Genomic DNA, 18,290 nt, shown 5'->3' on the forward strand with positions numbered 1-18,290 from the left:
AAGGAGGCCGATAAGGGGCCTTTATGTAAAATGACTGAGCTCCAGACCCCCAAAGAACTGAAGACTTAGGAATTACTTGAGTGAATACCCTACTCTGAATTCTCTTTCACTTTGGATGTCCATCTGTCACAGTATGAGCATACTGGAGTGGCATTGTATGTTTTGAGACTGTTTCATTTGCTCAGCCCTGAACTCCTAAGGACACAACAACAGTGTTCATTTTCATACCCCCGTGCTTAGCGCAATGTAATAGGTTCTTATTAATGCCTTAACTCACTTAAAAAAAGAATATGGTGATAAAAATCTTACACATTAGTTGAAGAAAATAGAAAATATTAGAGAAACCAGAAAGAAACCACACATCAGTTACTCACTAACCAGATATATTACCACTGTTCCTGTTTTGCTCTGTTTCCTTCCAGGTTCTGTTGAATGTTTGTTCTCTTGAATGAAGTGATGCAGAGAAAAAACATTCACTTAAAACTGCTGACTCCCTGGTGCATTGGAACATTCCAGGGGCTTATCTGGAGGTTTTTGGCCCCCTTTTGGAAGTACTCCTTTGTTATTGCTCCAGAGAGGAGTTCTTTCCAAAGGAACTGCTGACTCCCATCCAGGTAGGCTTTTGCCCAAGACTCTGACCACTTGCCAGGATGGAGAGCTGGTTGGAAGGTAGAGTATTGAAGGGGAAGGACAGGTCAGTGCTCAGTCCAGACCACCATGCTCCACCTTGATGCTTTTTGAATATTCTAAATAAACAAATAGCTATTCGATTTATACACAGCAAGTATGGCTAGCCACCAATTTCTTTAGTAATGATCAAGTATGTGTTTTTTATGGTTTGCTCTATAAAACCCACACAATGAGGGAAAGAAAAAGGGCAATAGTTGCTTTAGCTCGACTTAGTTTTCCTATCTTACTTAAATATTTTGCAATGTCTGGGGAAGTGGGTGTTGAAGATAAAGTCTTCCAAGTTCATAACCGGTCACTTTCCCCAGCTTCTGTGGTTTAATTTGCTGAAGCCAAGAGGTCCATGGAGATGCTGCTCTTTGGAGCAGTGCTTTCCTAGGTGGCGAAGGTAGATGGGGAAGGCACATGGGAAGTGTCTCCCCAGAGATCCCTCTGACAGATTGATTTCTGCTTCTCCTTTTTAAGGACAGGAAGATGATCCTGCCTTCCCTCCCTGGTTGGAGACTTGGGACTGGTTAGGTCTGGTTACAGCTTCTGGGGAAGTCATGTGGGTATTCCGTGATGATGTGCAGGAAGGAAGTAAACCAGTCTAGGTGCTCTTTTCTCTACCAGGTTAAATTTAATTCACAGCCCTTTCCTGATTAGGAAACAATTGAATATACAATAATGTGGAAGATATGAGCCATCATTGTTATATTATAGCAAAAGGCTGTAACTTCTCTTTTTCCTTAGGTGAAAAGGAAGCAGAGAATGAGTTCCAGTGAATCCAGGGAGTGCACTTTCTTTCTGAACATCTGCCTGTGATACATGAGAGGGAGCATTTCTGCCGGGCATTGTGGGGGACAAGGGGTGTTTGTCAGGGGGAGGGGGCAGGACACATGCTCTCATGCCATGGCATATGGTATCTCGAATGTGATATTGCTGTGTCAATAAGAAAAGGCCTGAAGGAAAGTCCTCTCTTAGGGATGAAGAAAATAAAAAGAACTAAGAACAGAGACATAGCAGAACAGAACAGTGATAATCACTCTCAATTTAAAATGGTACCCTGTGTCATGAAAGACAAAGAAAGACCAAGAACTTACTCCAGGTTAAAGACTAAAGAAGCATAACAACACACTACAATTGTGAGATCCAAGATCAGATCCTGGGCCAGGAAAAAAATTTTTTTTTCTTGTGCTATAAAGGACATTAGTGGGACACTAGTCAATTTGAATAAGGACCGTAGATGAATTTGAGTTATACTAATTTCCTGATTTTGATAAGTATACTGTGGTTATGAGACGCATTCTTGTTTTTAGAAAACACCTGAAGTACATAGGAGTAAAGGGAGTTGCGTCTGCTACTTACTCTCAAATAATTCAGGGGGAAAATGTTTATATCCACTATCTGTCAAGAAGTATGTGATCAAGCAAAGAAGGTAAAATGTTAACCTTTGGAGAATCTGGTAAAGAGATCATGGAATTCTTTACATTATTTTTTGTAAGTCTGAAATAATTTTAAGTAAAAGGTAACGATATTCTTTAAAGGAATATTATTTTTAAAGCCCTGCTACGTTCTTTTTAAATCTAGTAACAAGACCTTTTAAAGATTACATTTTTGGAAGGTTTAAATGTTAGGGAAATAGGTTGCCATTGTGTTGGATTGTTCTTCAATAGTCCACTGCTCCAGACTGGATTACTTGCTCTTCAGTGTCTTATGAAATGTTTGTTCTGCCTTCGGACATACAAATAAGTTACCAGCCAGTAAGACATCAACTGTTAAGTTACGTCATGGTTCTGTTCATCTGTCATTTTAGACTCTGAATCAAAGAATAAATAAATAAACGCTTCCGTGTTAATTCCTTTCTTCTCCCTCTCTGGCCCTTGACAAAATGGCGCCTCATAGGGATATGGCTTACTCTGGGGAACTATAGTGAAGAAAACATGAGAATTGGCTCCAAATGATTGAAATTCAAATCCCAAGATCTAATGCTTATTAGTTATGTATCCTTAAGTAATTAACTTAATCTGTGTGATCACCAGTTTCCTCCTGTAAAATGAGGTTAAATAATACTTGTTCTACATCACTTTTTAGAACTCTTGAAACATCCAGGTTAGAAGGACACATGAAATGCTTTGAAAAATGCTCCACAGACTTTGGTTGGTATTGGTTATGGAATTTGTATAAAGCTGGTGTGGGATGGGAGGCTGTGTGTCCCCCTTTCTATACTGTTTGATCTGCCTGACACATCATCTATGGTGTAGAACTGAGGGATAATGTGACTCAGCGCCTTCCGGTGCCTTGAGTTGATATTTATGAAAAGAGCTACCATTGATTGACCAAACACCTACCAGGTTCTGGGCTCTTCGCAACCACTCATCCTCACCAAAAGCCCTGGTTGGAGAAGCAGAAACTAACTAAAGCTCAGAAAGATGACATGACTTGATAGAGGATGAGCCAGCCGATTCTGGATGTGAACCCAAGTCTCTATGACTCCACAGCCTTAGCTCCTTCCATTATGTTACCCTGGGCCTCTGGTAGTCAGCGAGCAGAAGTCAGTAGTCACTGTGGGAAATGGACTCAAAGATGGAGTAATTTTGCCTTGTGGGTAGTACCAAAGAGGCTTAAATTAGATCCACAGAGACCTGGGCTTCAGTTGAGAGTGATGCTGTCCATGTTTCAAATACTCCACCATCTAGACATCCACTTCAGCAAAATAAAGTGTGGTTTAAATTTGGGGACTCAAAGGGGTACTTCTCTTGGGCAATATACTGCTATCTACAAGGCAGGAAGAGTTTGCCATTTCTTACCCATGTTTCAAACATATCTTCTGGACGGAGGCGACGTAGGGTGGGTCTGAAAAAAACAAAGATGAGCTTCCTTGAGTAGGGATTACCAAGGCAGACACCGCAGCCTCAGCATAGGGAAATGTAAAATGAGATGGTGATTCATTTGCAAGGGTACGAAGAGCTCTAGAAATCCCCGCTAAGGAGATGGAGATGTTCTATCCTGCTGCATCACACAGGGAGCTGAGCCTGAAGCTCCTAGCCTTTTTACAGACCCATTTGATCCAAGGATTATATAAAGCTTATTAGAGGGTTTCCTGGGTGACTCAGTCAATTAGCATCCAACTCTTGATCTCAGCTCAGGTCTTGATCTCATTGTCATGCGTTCAAGCCCTGTGTGTGGAGCTAAATAAATAAATAAGTAAATAAACAAATAAATGAAGTCTATTACAAACAATGAGTCAGAGGGTGCAGGGTCAGCTTATTCCTAGGGCAAGAAGCCATTTCCTTCCTCGTAGACGGGGGCCGCTCCTGAGAGCCCGGATCAGGCCCAGAATGAGGAAATCTGGGAGAGAAAACAGAAGTCTTGGTTTTCCCAGCCCAGGACTGCATTGTGTTATCATCAGGACCACCATTCAAAAGCTCTTTAGGGATGTTTGGAGGAACAGGTAAAATGATATTTTGCTCATGGTTTTATTTCGTTCTGAATGTTGGCCAATTGTGTTAGACGCATTGAGATTTGCTTCTTCAAATGCTGCCTCCCTATGGGGACCAGGACAACCAGGTGATGGAATCACAGCGCTCCAGGTGAGCACGTGTTGGAGAGGGTGGGTGGCGTGGTGAGATAGTGGACCCACTACCACATTCCATGTTTCAATATTGTCTCTCCCTCAAGAACAGGGGTCAGCCAACCATAGCTGGTGGGCCAAATCCAGCCAGTGCCTCCTGTGTTTATAAATAAACTTTTATTGGAATACAGCCAGACCCATTTGCTTACGTACTGTCCACAGCTGCTTTCACACTACAACAGCAGAGTTGAGTATTGCAACAGAAACCATCTGGCCCACAGAACCTGAAATATTTATTCTCTGGCCCTTTACGGAAGAAGTTCGCAGATCCATGCTAGAGCTATTCTAAGTGGTATCAAATATTCCTCTCCCAGAAGTTCTATGTATAAAACGTTCATCCGTGGCTAAGTTATTTAACTACTCTGAGCCCAATTCCTTGATCTGTAACATTGGGATAATAATACTCCATAATGTTGAATATTAGATAAAACAGCTTCCATAAGCACCTAGCATGGTATTTGGCATATAATAGGCCGGCACTAAATCTCTATTGTAACTATTGTAGAATTTGACTTGTAACTTACTCTGACTTGGAGGGAATTTGCTGATTGTGGGGAGTGGGTCTACCTTGTTTGCAAGTGTAGACCCATATTCAGAAAAGGTAGCAATATCCCTGCCCAACTGATCAATGACCAACAAAGCCATTCTACTGATTTTCGTTCTGCTGGAGTAGTAACTCCAGGTTGTTGCTCTTGGGAGGCCTAAAAATGTTAGGACTAAGAGGTTCTTCTCCATCCCCCAGACCCTAGACCAACCCCCCTCACCCACCCACCGTCCCTTGCATGCCATCTGGGGCACCTTTGGTGCTCCTTCACAAACTCCACGATCTCCTCTTCTGTGTAAGGTTTGTCAGGGATGGCAGTGGGCTCATCCATAAATGGCTCGTAGAAGTCAACCTCATTCATCTTCAACGACAATTTCTTTGCAACCTGTAACAATTAGAAATACGACAATAGTTTCCTTGAATGCTAGTCTAGAGTTGCCCATCTATAAGGAGTGCGTGTGTTTTCTGGCAAAGATAGGAGAACCTACCTACAATTTTAACTTAAATGTTGAAGTGGTAGAAACTCAGTGCCTGGGCCCTAGCTTGACCAATCAAAGAAGGACATAGGAAGGAAAAACCCTCTCTGGCAAATGAGGTCCAAGCAGGAGCAGTAGGAATGAAAAGTGCGGAATCTAATTGTACAACCATCATCACTCCACTGTATGTGCCAGGGCTGGAGGAAGAAACAAATGTCAAGAGAGCAAGTTCAGTGTTCTGAGATGCATGGATTTAATTGAACCAATTTTGATAGCACAGGCAATTGACAGAAACCATTTAAAGCATACAAGTCCTCCAAATCAGAGGTCAACCCATTAATCTGTCCTCGATCAGCTCCCAACCCCGACTTGTGATTTAGGTTGAAGTGCTGGCCCCAGGGTTATTTCTCAGTACTGGCTTGTCTGATGGTTTCTTGGACTCTGGGAACTGCCTGCTTTGTTACCAGCCAGAAGGTGACCAACCATCCTGCTTTGTCCAGAGCGGAGGGTTTTCCCAGGGTTCAGATTCTTAGTGCAAGAACCAGGATAGTACCCAGCAAACTAGGAGGAGCTGCTCACCCTCTACCAGATAAAAAGCTTGGGGGGCCAGCCTGCAGCCTGGAAGACATCTGCTCTCTTGATTAAAGTGGCCACAGAGTCTGCTGTTGGAGCAGAATGGTTGCTGTGTTTGCCTGCAGAGCTGCTGAGCTCAAACCTCTTTTTGTGAAATGATTTGAGAGGCTTGGAATGTGCAACGCTTTGTAGAAAACCAAATGCCATTCTTTTCTCGTTTGAGCTGTGGTCCAAGAAAGCACAGGGATGAACAGTGGTTCCCTTGAAACTAAAGGAGAATTGCCTAAGAGCTGACGGCCTGTGGTGGTAACCCACGGAGCAGAGGCCCAGGGCAGCCGTGACTAATTGGGGAGGGGGAGGAACTGGGTATTACATAAGCCGTTACACAAGGAAGGCCCATTCGGAGCAAACACTGGTGTCCCTATGGCTTTTGTCATCAACTGCTATGAATTCCAGGTCACTATATTCCAAAAGACATTTCTTACAGGACTTCGGGGAAAGAACCTCCAGCATCCTATCCAGAGCTCAAGAAAACAGGCCATGTTAAGAGCTACTGTCAGTCAAAAGAGATTTTATCACCATGTTGATTTGGTTTTAGGGGACAGGAAAGTGTGGGTTTTTTTTCTTCCTTTCCCTCCTCTTCGGCAGGGTGGGGGTGGTATGGATAATGGGGTGGGAACGTGGGAAGGAACCAGCAACCACACCACCAGTGTCTGGGTTTTCACACTATTCTTCACAAAGGTGGCCCATCATAGAATGGGCTTAAAATGACACTGGATTTTGGATTTCTGACTTCACTGACTACATATTTTAGGAATCAGGAAACTGCTTAAAGGAAGTAGGGAGTGACCAGATGAAGGAAAACAGTAATAGTAGTAAGTTCGCGGAGTGCTCACTCTGGGTCAGGAGCTAGGACAACCGGTGATGTCGCGCACCCTCACTTGGCTTGCTGAAGTAAGAACCATCACCATTACTTAATTTACAGATAACGAACCAGAGGCCCAATCTGTGTATGCAGTTTGTCAGGCTCTCATATGCAGAGGGGATAGAGCCTGAATCGAAACCCAGGCAGTGGAGTGTTCTAAACTATCACCTTGAATAGGAGTCTCTTTTCATTCTCAACTTCTGATATGTTTGTGTGTGTGTGTGTGTGTGTGTGTGAGTGTGTGTGTGTGTGTGAGTGTGTGTGTGTGTGTGTGTGTGTGTGTCTGGTCCTTGAATGCCAGTGTCTGGGTCTGCAATGTTAAGACTACGAATGTAAAGATGGACTATGATATTCTGAAGTTTAAGTCCTGGGAAACCCGAAAAAAAATTTCCAGAGGCCTATTCATTATTCCCTGCCACCACCATGGAGTGCCCTCAGCCTATATCCCAGAAAAGCCCTTTCCTTCATTTTTTTTCAGTTGTATCTTGGCCAGTAAGCATGCCATCTTCAGCCTTCTGGCTCTCTGGTTCCATTTGATTCAGAGATGTTGTGGCTTGGTTTAGGATCGGTAGGCATCGATCGGTGCTGGTCCCAAACCCACAGGCCAGGTAGAACTCCCCAGGGAGCTCTCTGGAAGTGCATGTTCCTGGGCCTGGTCACAACATTAAAAAAAAAAAATCCTACATGTGGGGCCCAGGAATCCATGATTTAAAAAACTCTTTGGGGGAGACCACTACAGTGGTTGGAAACTACTAACTCCCAAATCTACATCAGCAGATTCTCTAACTCATATAATACATTGAATACAATATATTTATTGGTTTGTTTACTTACTGTCTTCCCGTCTTCTCCTTGCCCCTCCCCCACTGCACTAAACTCTAAATCCCACAGGGGCAGGAATCTGTTTTGCTCCGTGTTGTGTCTCTGGCATCTAGAAGAGCTTCTGGCACATAAAAGGCACTCAATAAATATTCTTTGAATGAGCAAATGAATAAATAAATGAAAGATACTTCTAGTCGTACGTCTTCCCCACTTGGAGAAAGAGAACTCATCAACCCCATCATATGTTCCTCGGTACGTTCCTTTCCTAGATTCCCTAATGTTTTCAGGAGCTTCAGAATCTTTGCTGTCTTGAAGAAGAGACTTGCAATCTTGTTATTTTTGAGCCTTCTCTTGGCTTTCTCTTCTCCACCTCAACAGTGACCAAGTCCTCTTATCATCTCCACGTCTGCCAGCTGGCTTTTCATCTTTGGGACTGTATTAGTGCCTCCTTGGCCCTGGCCTCTCCTGACTTCACACCTCCACAAAGCACCTCATCTATCCCTGGTCCCCTCTGGGATTCCCTAAGTCTCAACAAAAGCTTTTTCCAGCTCCCTCTTCTGAGCCAGCGCCCCCTGCTGGACACCACTGAGGCTTCCTTGGGCTCTGGCTCCCTCGCTCCCCCACAGCTAATGGATGTAATTTTCAAGTCCCAAATGGCACTGACTCCTCTGACTGTGACGGCTCTTCTTTCCATGTTCCATGTAGAGCTAGAGAGTGTGTCTTGTCCTTTTAAATGTTATAAAATCCCACAAGGCTACATGAATGGGGACACTTACGACTCAGTGACTTACAGAGTTTTGAGGAAAGAGGCTTCTGAGTTTTTAGTTATAGCCTGACCTCACCTTCTTCATGGGCCACGGACACGAAGCCATATGGTTGGGCTGGGAAGCACGTCTGAAAACAGATACTACCCTGAACTCAGCATCGGGCCACCCTTCGAAGAACTGAGGCTTTGTTGCTTGGCCAAGCCTGTCTGCCTGGCTGTGTTCTCTCAGATGAGTTCTTACACCCAGGAGCCACCTCCGCCACTGCTGGCCTGTCATAACAGAACGTCAGTGGTGTACTCAGTTTAAGCTTCCCTGTACCTCCCCTTCTCTGCTAAAGTTCTTGCCCAACCTCCATTCTCCTGGGCTTCGATGGCTGCCATTTATGCACAAGAGGACTAACTACATTTACTGAATGCTTACCATGTGCCAGATGCAGCTAAGCACTTCACATGTATTTTCCTTGCTCTGGGGTACAGCAGTATAGAGCACTTGACTTTGAAGTCAGGCTGACTTGAGATTATATCAAGCTTTACTACTCACTCGCTATATGACCATGGGCGAGTCACTTAATCTCTCGGTGCCTTGGTTCATTCTCTGTATATTGAGAATACTAATGCATCCTTTATAGGCACGTTGAGATGACTGAAAGAGCTATGTAAAGATCTCAGCACAAAGCCTAGCATGTAAAAAGTACTTAATAGGTGATAGTTATTATTGCTCTCGGTATTCTTGCTCAAGATCTCTCTTGACTCTAATCCATCGAATTAAGGTAAATTTTCTTCAGGTTTAGATTATATTACTCAGATTATAGACTCTCTTCTGGATTATTTTCAATCCAGAGTTTTTAGACCAGGGCATAGACTGGGATCTCAGCACTACCATTAATTCATGGGAAACCTTGGATATCACTTAATCTTTCTAAATCTGTTTTATGATATGGGACATGGGGCTTCTTGCCTCCCAAAATTGTTTAAAGAATTAGAGGTCATATACATACAATATATCAAGTTGTACCCAACACACAGAAAGCACTTGATAAATAGTAGCCATTTTAGTCATAACTGGAGTTAGAGTGGAGTACTCCACCCACCGTGGACCCCAAATAAATTACCCACTGATTCAAGGTCCTTCGTATATGATGTTCTTTGGCTTACAAAAGCACGTGCCACATCCAGAAAGAAAGAAAAATTGAATTGCAGATGAGTATGTCAATGACATTCTTAGAGATAATTGGTAACTTATAGAAACACTCCAGGCTTCAGATGACCAATGGTCCTCCCCAGTCCCTCCCCCATCCTAACCCAACAGAGGCGGGAGTATGCAACCCTGGGAAGGTAGAGAATAGCTCTAAAGACGAGGAAGCACTGACCAGTGTCCAGGCACACTCTGCTCACACCCTGCCCATTCCTAGTGCTCAACGTGGTTAAATGGGGTCATCACTTTTCATTGGCTGTTTTCAGAAATGGGCTTACTTCCTCTAAATTAATCATCTTTGTATTCATCACACATTCAATAGTGACTTATTGCCGTAGTTCTAACACTTCTGGAGAAAGTGTGAATGGATGGAGGATGGCAAATGTTTCTAAAATTTTAAAAAGTTACTGGAAAGTTCAAATTTTCATCCTTTGTGCCTACAGAAGTATTCAAATTGGGGTTTCATAGGAACTTACCCCTTTGTCGAAGGTAGCAAAAAATTTGATGTAAGGTTGGAAGTGTTCAGCTGCCTCTTCAAAAGCCTTGTAATCTGAGAGGGAAAAAAAAGATCAAAGAAAGAGGCCTTTTTAAGATGCATGCTAAAGACAGTTCTCTTTTTAAATAATGTAGAGAGAGTGGGGAGCCAAAATTAATCCTGACTGGATAATTATTTAGTAGATACTATTTAGATAGAAAATTATTTAGTACTATTTAAACCCACAATTTCTCCCAAGGAGTTTGAATTGACTGGTATTCAACTGAGCTAAAGAAGAGCCCTTTAACCATATTTTTATGTGTTTTCAGAAATTGGTAGAAGGGAAGGAGAAAGTGAAGGAAAATGAGAGAGGGAAAGAAATAGAATATTAGACGCTAAACTCAAGGAAGAAGTTAAACCATTAGTTGTAAGTGTGTAAGCACAGCTTCCTATAAATGACCACTAAGTGAGAAGGAAATCCACCTTAGTATATAAAGCAACCTCAATCAAAAATGACTTCACGAACGTACTTCAAACTTCTTAGCAGGAGTCCCCCTTTTGGTAAATCCCAATTTTTCTTCGCCTTTTTTTAAGTTTTCATTTTTATTCTGATCCCTCGAGAAGATGATTTAAACTTAATCAAGCCAATGTTTGACTCTGGTCCCAAACTTGAACCGAACTGGTCAAGTTAAGCATGAGACACATGAGCGTGGCCGTGCTGTGCTTTACCACATCTTGTCAGTCACCTGGTAAAGACACCTTAGAGGTAAGGGTGATGGGAATGGGAATGGTGGTGGTGGTGGTTCTGCATAACTTCTATAATCTGAAAGCTGGTGATCCTTTGATTCATTCTTCAGAAGATTAACCGTTTCCCATTTTGTGGAGTTCCCTATCTCTTAATCTTTAGAGGCACAAGCTTTTGCTAGAGTTCCAGGAGCATGAAGAATTTTCTAATATTTAATCAAAAACATTTAAAGACTAATACTGGCTCAGGGAACACCAAGATGAGTAAGACAAAGACACTGATCTCAAAGGCACACAACCCAGAGAGGGTATGGACCCTTAAAGAACCACAATGTAATGTGATAGTTGCTAGAATAGAGGTATGTGCAATAAACACAAATGCGAGGGGATTGAAAAATTTACAAGAATGCCTATACATACTGATACACAGTCACACAAACTCATCCCCATAAAAGTAATTGGGTAGTCAGAAAATACATCATATAGCCTGATAGTTGGGGTAGAGAACTGGGTGGATGGGGAAGAAGATGGATGAGAGATTTGGAGAATGAATAGAGAGAAGATGGGAAAGAATGGAAGGGTTAAAGCCATACCTAAATCATTTATGTCCATCTACAGCTGTAGTGGTCTCCAACAGAATCCTCTGTATCTTCTTTCCCTAACCCCCTTGTCCCTGATTAATCTGTCCCTACCTCCTTGAACTCCTCCCCTGCTGGGAAGGATGGCCTACACCTGTGTCCAGAGAATTCCCTTCTTCACCTAGGGAACCAGTCTACATCCCTTTTAAGCTGAAAAGGGGTAGAGCAAGGTAATTCTCCAGGGTGGCACTTCAAACTGTGGTTGAGCTTTTAGCCTTGCCCAAACGGCGGTTGTCTTCTAGGATACCTGGTCTAATCTCCTGCTCTGTCTGATCTCATGTGATCCCAGGTGTTTCCTGCCTTCATGTCCTGTTCTGATGCTGACAAGCTCCTTCCTGGCTCTTCCAGTCTGACCCTCATTTTCCCCTTCCAGAACAGGCTCCTGAACATTCAGCCTTCAACCTCCAGCTTACTGCAGACTTACCTTAGCATTTCCTCACACTCCCATCTCTCAGAGTTTTCCATACTGGATATCGGTCCCCCACCTCCAGATTTCCCCCAGTTTGACATCTTAACTATCAGCTGAGTTCCCCCAGGAAGTTCCTGTCACCCTCTCTCAACACTTGCGTCCATAGCTACATGCTCAAGTTGATGTGAACCTTCGTATCCAACTTCCTTGGAAGATGTAGCCCCCTAGTTCTTCCAAGTCCTTTCTAATTTGATCCCAAATTTCTTGGGAGCCTTTCTCCCAAGACCATTCCAGTCTACCTATGTGTTCAAGCCCTCCCATTCTCCACTGTCCCTCCATTGCTCTTGCTCTACAGGATAGCTTGGGATCATTTTGCAAAGCCAATGCCTCCGTGCTGTTAAACTTCCTTGACCCATCAGCCTCAAGCTACAGCAGAAATACAGGACTCTTCATGACTGCTTCCCTGGGTGCCTTACCAACCCCCCACCCACGGACCCTGTGCTCTTTTGGAGGGAAAGAAAAAACAGACAGAGAGATGTGGGTGTCTGATAGAACATCATGATACTTTCAGTCAGTATGTGACAGCCACTGATGTGTCATAACAGACATACATTTTTTTGTGGTGATAAAACTTTCTACATGTTTTCTACAACCATTTAAAATTTTGCAGTGGTTAATATTATATCTGAAAGTAATTGCTCTCTCTATAAACTTCTTGTATTTTATAACAATTATTTTCTGCATAAGATGTCAGCAAGCGTGACAGCTAGAGAGAGAGAGGCTGCTCCCCTGACTTCCTCACCAGGTGTCCTCAGTTGGTGTGACTATGACTACAGTCCAGGCTAGTTTGTCATCAGTGATGTTTTTAGTTTGTGACACTCTGTAAAATATTCAGGGTTTTGGGTTGTTTTTGTTTGTTTGTTTGTTTTGACTTATTATACTCTCATGTTCATATTGTCTACTAACACCAATGGAATGAAGGCATGATTGCTATTTTTTTATCATGTTCATCATCATCATAATCAGTATTATTAACATGATCTGGTATTAGGCTTTCCTAAAGACAAAGTTTGTCAATTTAAAGATAAAAATTCAACCTTAAAAAGGAGGTTGAAGTGGCCTGCTAGAGATTTTATGATTTAAATCTTCAGAAACAAATGGTAAGACCAGTAGAGTTCTACCTGTGTATTCCCAAGGAAATGCTTCGTTATTATTTTGAAATATATAATATGGAAAACTTTGATTGAATTTGAAATCTATTCAAATTATCTTAAGTATATTACATTGGTCGATGAAAACAAAAGTAATAGTCATTAGGACTGAAAGAAGGCTCACACCCTTGAAGGACAATTTAGAAATTAGATTTCCTAAATTCTGTTCAGTGGTAAGAAAAGACTGCTTATCAATCAAAGGAAAAGCAATGAATGTTGCCTTGTCATTTGCCACCATCCACATGTCCAAGCAAAGTCTCTGATCGACTGTGACCATCAGGAAGGGATCATTTAAACCCTTCACCAGGCATTGCATGTCGTTGTTTCAAAAGCTATAGTTTTAGAAGCAAGTACAACATTCTCATTCAAAAAATCTAAAAATATTTTATTTGGAAGATTTATACAATGCAATATTGATAACTTTTCTATTATCTTGCTTCAGTAGTAGTATATAAATAAAACAAAAGAACGTTTTGTTTTGTTTTTCCACTAAGTCCAAATCCCTTCCAGTTTACCCCTGGGCTGGACAAGCATCACCACATTTTGCGTGTGCTATGACCTGAAAAAGTGTGTAAAGTCTTGAAAGTACAAAACAGTGTTTAAGTGTGTAAGCTTATCAAGTCAGATTGCTAGGATTTAAATCTTGGCTCTAGGGCTTACTTACTAGCTGTGTGATAGTGTGTTAATTTAACTTTTTTTGTTCTTTTCACTTCCTCCTCATCAAAATGCTGATAATATGGTAACTACCTTACAGGCCAGTAGTGAGAAAGAAGGTGAGGCATTGATATGGAGCTCCTAGCTTAGACCCTGGTACATGACGTGCGTTGATTAAATGGAGTTGTTCTTGTCATTGGTTTAGTAGGGAGGAGAGGAACTAGAAGATGTGCTCTTTATCCCAATCTTTGCCTTGCTTCCCTTCTTATCTGCTATGCTGAGCTTAATGGAGGGGAGAGAAACAGAGGACAAAACAAATTGAGGGATGGAGACAGAAGAGGATAAAGAGAAACAGGAAGAAGTTAAGGAGAAAGAAGAAGGGGGCAGGTGGGGCACCCCAGAGTAGTCAGCATCTATAAGAAACATAAAAATTGAAGTGAAGTCACCCAAAAGAGGGCTGGACAAACTTCCCTGGCTAGCCACCTTCCCCCAGCACACTGCTAAGGAGGGTGAGGAGAGGCTTTTATATAGCACAGAAGAAGACAGCTAAGTTTGGTCACAGGAGAGAGAAAATGGGTGGCTTGCTGGTGAGATGCCCAAGGGTGCTAGTTGGCAGATGGGTCAAGAAACAGCTTTGCAAATAATCTTCAAAATATTTTCAAAGTATTTTGGAGTATCCAGAAACATCATAAGCAGCCCTCCTTCACATGTCGCCCATGTACTAATGCTACCAGATCCTGTTTCGTGGTTATGCCACAGCTGAGGCTCCAGAAAAAGGCTTACCTCATTGGGCCATGCTGCCAAAGTTGTTTAAAAAGACATACTCAAGGAGTTAGCCTGCCCAGCCCCACCTCTCCCTGACTCCCACTCTCCACCCTCTTATCCCCATATGGATTGTGGTGATGCTATGATGCATTCCCGTGCCCACCCAAAACCTGGCCACAAAGTGTTCAAAGGGATTACACCCAGGGGTGAGGCTGTGCTATTGCGGGCAGCCTTGGTGGTCGGCTGTGGGGTTGGCCAGCAGTTTTCCACATTGTGTGGCAGCTGCTGAGCCCTGCCTACCTAATTTTCCTCTAATCACATCCAAGTGACTGAGAAGCTCTCTGGTTGGTGACCACAGGAGCTGCCAACATCAGGGAGAGAGGCCACTCTTTACCTATTTTAGGGGAGAGTCCCACTGGTAGGTGGGCAAGGAAGACTATTCTCTCTTCCGTAAAACACCCCCCCCAACACCAGAGAACATGGCTCAACCTTAATGCTCTTCCAGCGTCCCTGCCTGCTTTGCATAATTTTTGCAGATGTGTCCCATTGCACAGGGTGCAAGGAAGATTGTCCCTCTATTCCTCCCAGCACCGGATATACTGATGGCCCATCCTCTTTATAGGCAACATTCTTTTTTTTTTTTTTTTAAGATTTTTATTTATTTGACAGAGATAGAGACNGGCAACATTCTAACATATCTGGTCGGGAATCTAGACTTTAGACTCACAAGTGGGGCTGATAGACAACTTACACTCTGAATCCTCACTCTTGAAAAAGCCAATGAGTTTGATCTGGTCCTCAATGCGTTCGAAGGCTTGGACTTCCAGTTTGCTGTTGATGATCTCCACGGGATCTTCAATCAGCTGGAATGCCACACACACGTACACGAGATATGTTCCAATAAAAGAACTGTCCCCTCCTCAGTGGGGACTTCAGACACACATGTAGGACACTTTGGCAGGAAGCTGTGGACCCCATCCTCCCCCAGTGTGCACAGCAGCAGTGCCTTCTGAGGAATTGGCTTAACTCAAGGAGTAGGCTGAGACTAGGCAATTCTATTTCTCTTGACCATCATTGATTTAGGAATGGTGTGTGATCCAATTCTGGCCAATGACTCTTTGGGGTAGATTTGCTGAAAGCTTTGGGGAAATTCTCCTTTCCTTTTAAGGGAACAACGGAAGCCAGATCCTCTCCCCCACCCCCCACCCCTCATTGGATATGAATGAGGAGAGGTGACGTATCAGCTCCAACCACTGGGTATTTCACAACAAACGTGAAAAGAGTCAGCTTGAGGAAAAAGCCAACACGCTCAGAGCACTATCTGTGATTCATCAGTCAGTCTAAAATCTATCCCCCTCTGCTGTTGCATTTGTGCTTTTTGGGTCAGGGAGTTGAGCACGGTTTCTGCTATGTGCTTCTAAAAGCCTCCACTTGGCTGACAGAGATTGGCCCAGAATTTTCTGTTGCCTCCCTCAATTTTTTTTTAGGGCTTACGGGGATGGGTCCATGAGAGAGCCGAGCAGAATCTATGGTGGCCTTCAATTCACTTCTGACTCACTGTCTCTGAGTTTTTGAGGCTGTGAGGAAATGGCACCAGGCCGTTGAGTGCCAGCTTGTAGACAGGGAGTCAGCAGTATGGACGTCCTTTACCTGCACAGGAATCTGTTCAAAAGCATTCAGCTTCACAGCTACTATTGAAAATGTGAATTTATCTATGAATAACATATTTTTATGATGTTTGTTCCTCTATCTGCCTGAGCAGATGCATCTGAGAGTGGGATACCCCCATGGCTGAGAGGGAATGTGATATTGTGGGGCTCATTATTCTGCTCTGAGGGTAAGTCAGCGGATTGTTACTCCATCTTTGGTTGATTATGCACCTCTCTCCCACTCTCTCCTGCTCCTCTTCAGAAGCCCTGGAACAAAGCCAAGGGGATTTCAGGGGACGGTGGTGTATAATGGCTAAGAGACTCATGTGTTACTACACAGTCCCGATTAGTGACCCTCTAGTCACTAATAAAACAGTTTCTAAGGTAACTTAAAGACCAGCTTCCCAGTGGGAGAAAATGGCCCTGTGGAGTAGGCACTCCGTAGTTTTTTGTGAAGTGTGGGGAATCTGTCCTAGACAAGAACAGATTATCCAGCTTCTCTGTTCTTACTTTGGGATTTTACTTTCCCTGATATTTGAACCCAAACAGCTCCATGCAGGGCTACTGTGCATAAATGCTTACATCTAGGAGAAATTCCACCAGGACGTCAGCTGCAAACTCGCCATCAAACTCGATTGTGCGATCACCCTTAAGAACATACAGGCTTCCTTCTTCATCAAAACCTGGAAGAAAAAAAGAGTCCCCAAGATAAGGTCATCCTGAGGCAAGAAGAGCCATCCTGTGGGCTGAGGTCTGGCTCGGGATCCCTGGGTGACAGTGAGGTCAGGATCAGTGGGGCTAGCATTCAACTTAGGATTGGTTCCCTTGAAACCACCCCTGTAAAAGGCTCCCAAAGTACACATTTAAATTGAAACCGTCAAGAACCAACAGCTCCACCTGGACTTCAATTTGAAAGAAAAATCTATTTTCCAAAAATACTGCCAACCCTATTCTCCCTATCTAAAGTTTCAATGCCCCTGCCCACTTGACTTCTTAGCCAGGCATTCCAGTCCCTCCACAACCTAGCATCAATCCTACACTCTACGTTCTCCCCTTGGCAGACCTGCTCTCTTAATCCTCTGGGCAGCTTCCTTGCTTCTTGCCCTTGTGCTGATGTGAAAGAGTGTGTAAAGGAAAAGTCACAGCTGCTCTCCTGGTTCCCCAAATTTTCAGTGACCTCTACCCCTGCCCCCCCAATCCTGCTCAGTGACTTCGGGTCTCAGCTTAGGACTCATTTTTCCCAAGAAGGCCACCCTCTTGCCACTATTGCCCTTCTCTTGGCTCCATTTACAGTACTCATTGGAACAGTAAGCTCTTCAAAGGCAGAGCTGGATACCCCAGGACCTTGCACAGAGCCTGAACACATCAAGCACCCCATAAATGTCCATGGCCAGAATGAACAGCTTCCCTTTCTATCGTAGCTGAATTCTGCACATTTTCTTTTCCCAGTTAGCTGATAATGCCACAAGGGAAGTTTCTGCATCTTCTCTACCCTCCATTGCTCCTGGCATAATACTGTGTGCTTTAACAAATGTTTGCTGGAAAACTGTGTTTCCCCCAGGAATGCTAAATAACTGAGGCTGGAATTTAGTCCAACTGCACGGCATCCTTAATTCCTCAGACTAATTGTTTGCAAGCTCTCTATTAGCTGGAGAATGCTTTCTCCAGATGAACTGTCCTGCAGAACCTTTAGGGAAAAGGAGGCTGGCCCACTGCCTACTCTGTCCCAGGGTGCGTCTGAATTGCCCTGGGCACACCCTGGAGCACCATTTGTAAATCCAAAGGGCCGATGTACCAGGTATCCTTGAGGCCGGCAATGACTGATCATGAAGGGTACCCTGGGAACATCAGCTGGTGTCCCGATGTCGGATTTTGCTCTAAGTGAAATCAGTTAGGAGGCTTTTGCAGTAGTTCAGGCATAGCCTGATGGAGACGAAACTTGGGCAAATGAAAGAGAGGATGAAGGTGAAGGAGCAGGTTCACAAAACACGACTGTCCTGTAAACTCTGGGGACCAAATAGTCCAAAAGAACCCGCCCCAATTCCTCCAGGCTGAGCTTTTGGAGAAAGGTTCATGTAGATTTTTCAAGCTCCATCCACTGTGAGACTATCCACTGGTCCATTCTTATGAAAGCTCACCCAGCT

At 43.5% G+C, this 18,290-nt stretch overlaps 1 protein-coding gene across 1 annotated transcript in view; it reads right to left on the minus strand.

The window, feature by feature from the left end:
• CASQ2 (calsequestrin 2) overlaps nt 1-18,290 on the minus strand; it is a 62,518-nt gene that overhangs the window by 18,507 nt on the left and 25,721 nt on the right. The window contains exons 3-7 of the mRNA XM_002925309.4: nt 16,729-16,829; nt 15,249-15,360; nt 10,078-10,151; nt 5,099-5,229; nt 3,477-3,522 (exon numbers count right to left, since the gene is read on the minus strand). Coding sequence (XP_002925355.1) covers nt 3,477-3,522; nt 5,099-5,229; nt 10,078-10,151; nt 15,249-15,360; nt 16,729-16,829 — 464 coding nt within the window. The remainder of the gene's footprint in view (nt 1-3,476; nt 3,523-5,098; nt 5,230-10,077; nt 10,152-15,248; nt 15,361-16,728; nt 16,830-18,290) is intronic.

This window comes from Ailuropoda melanoleuca, chromosome 2 (genome assembly GCF_002007445.2).
Source record: "Ailuropoda melanoleuca isolate Jingjing chromosome 2, ASM200744v2, whole genome shotgun sequence".
NCBI classification, from domain to species: Eukaryota; Metazoa; Chordata; class Mammalia; order Carnivora; family Ursidae; genus Ailuropoda; species Ailuropoda melanoleuca.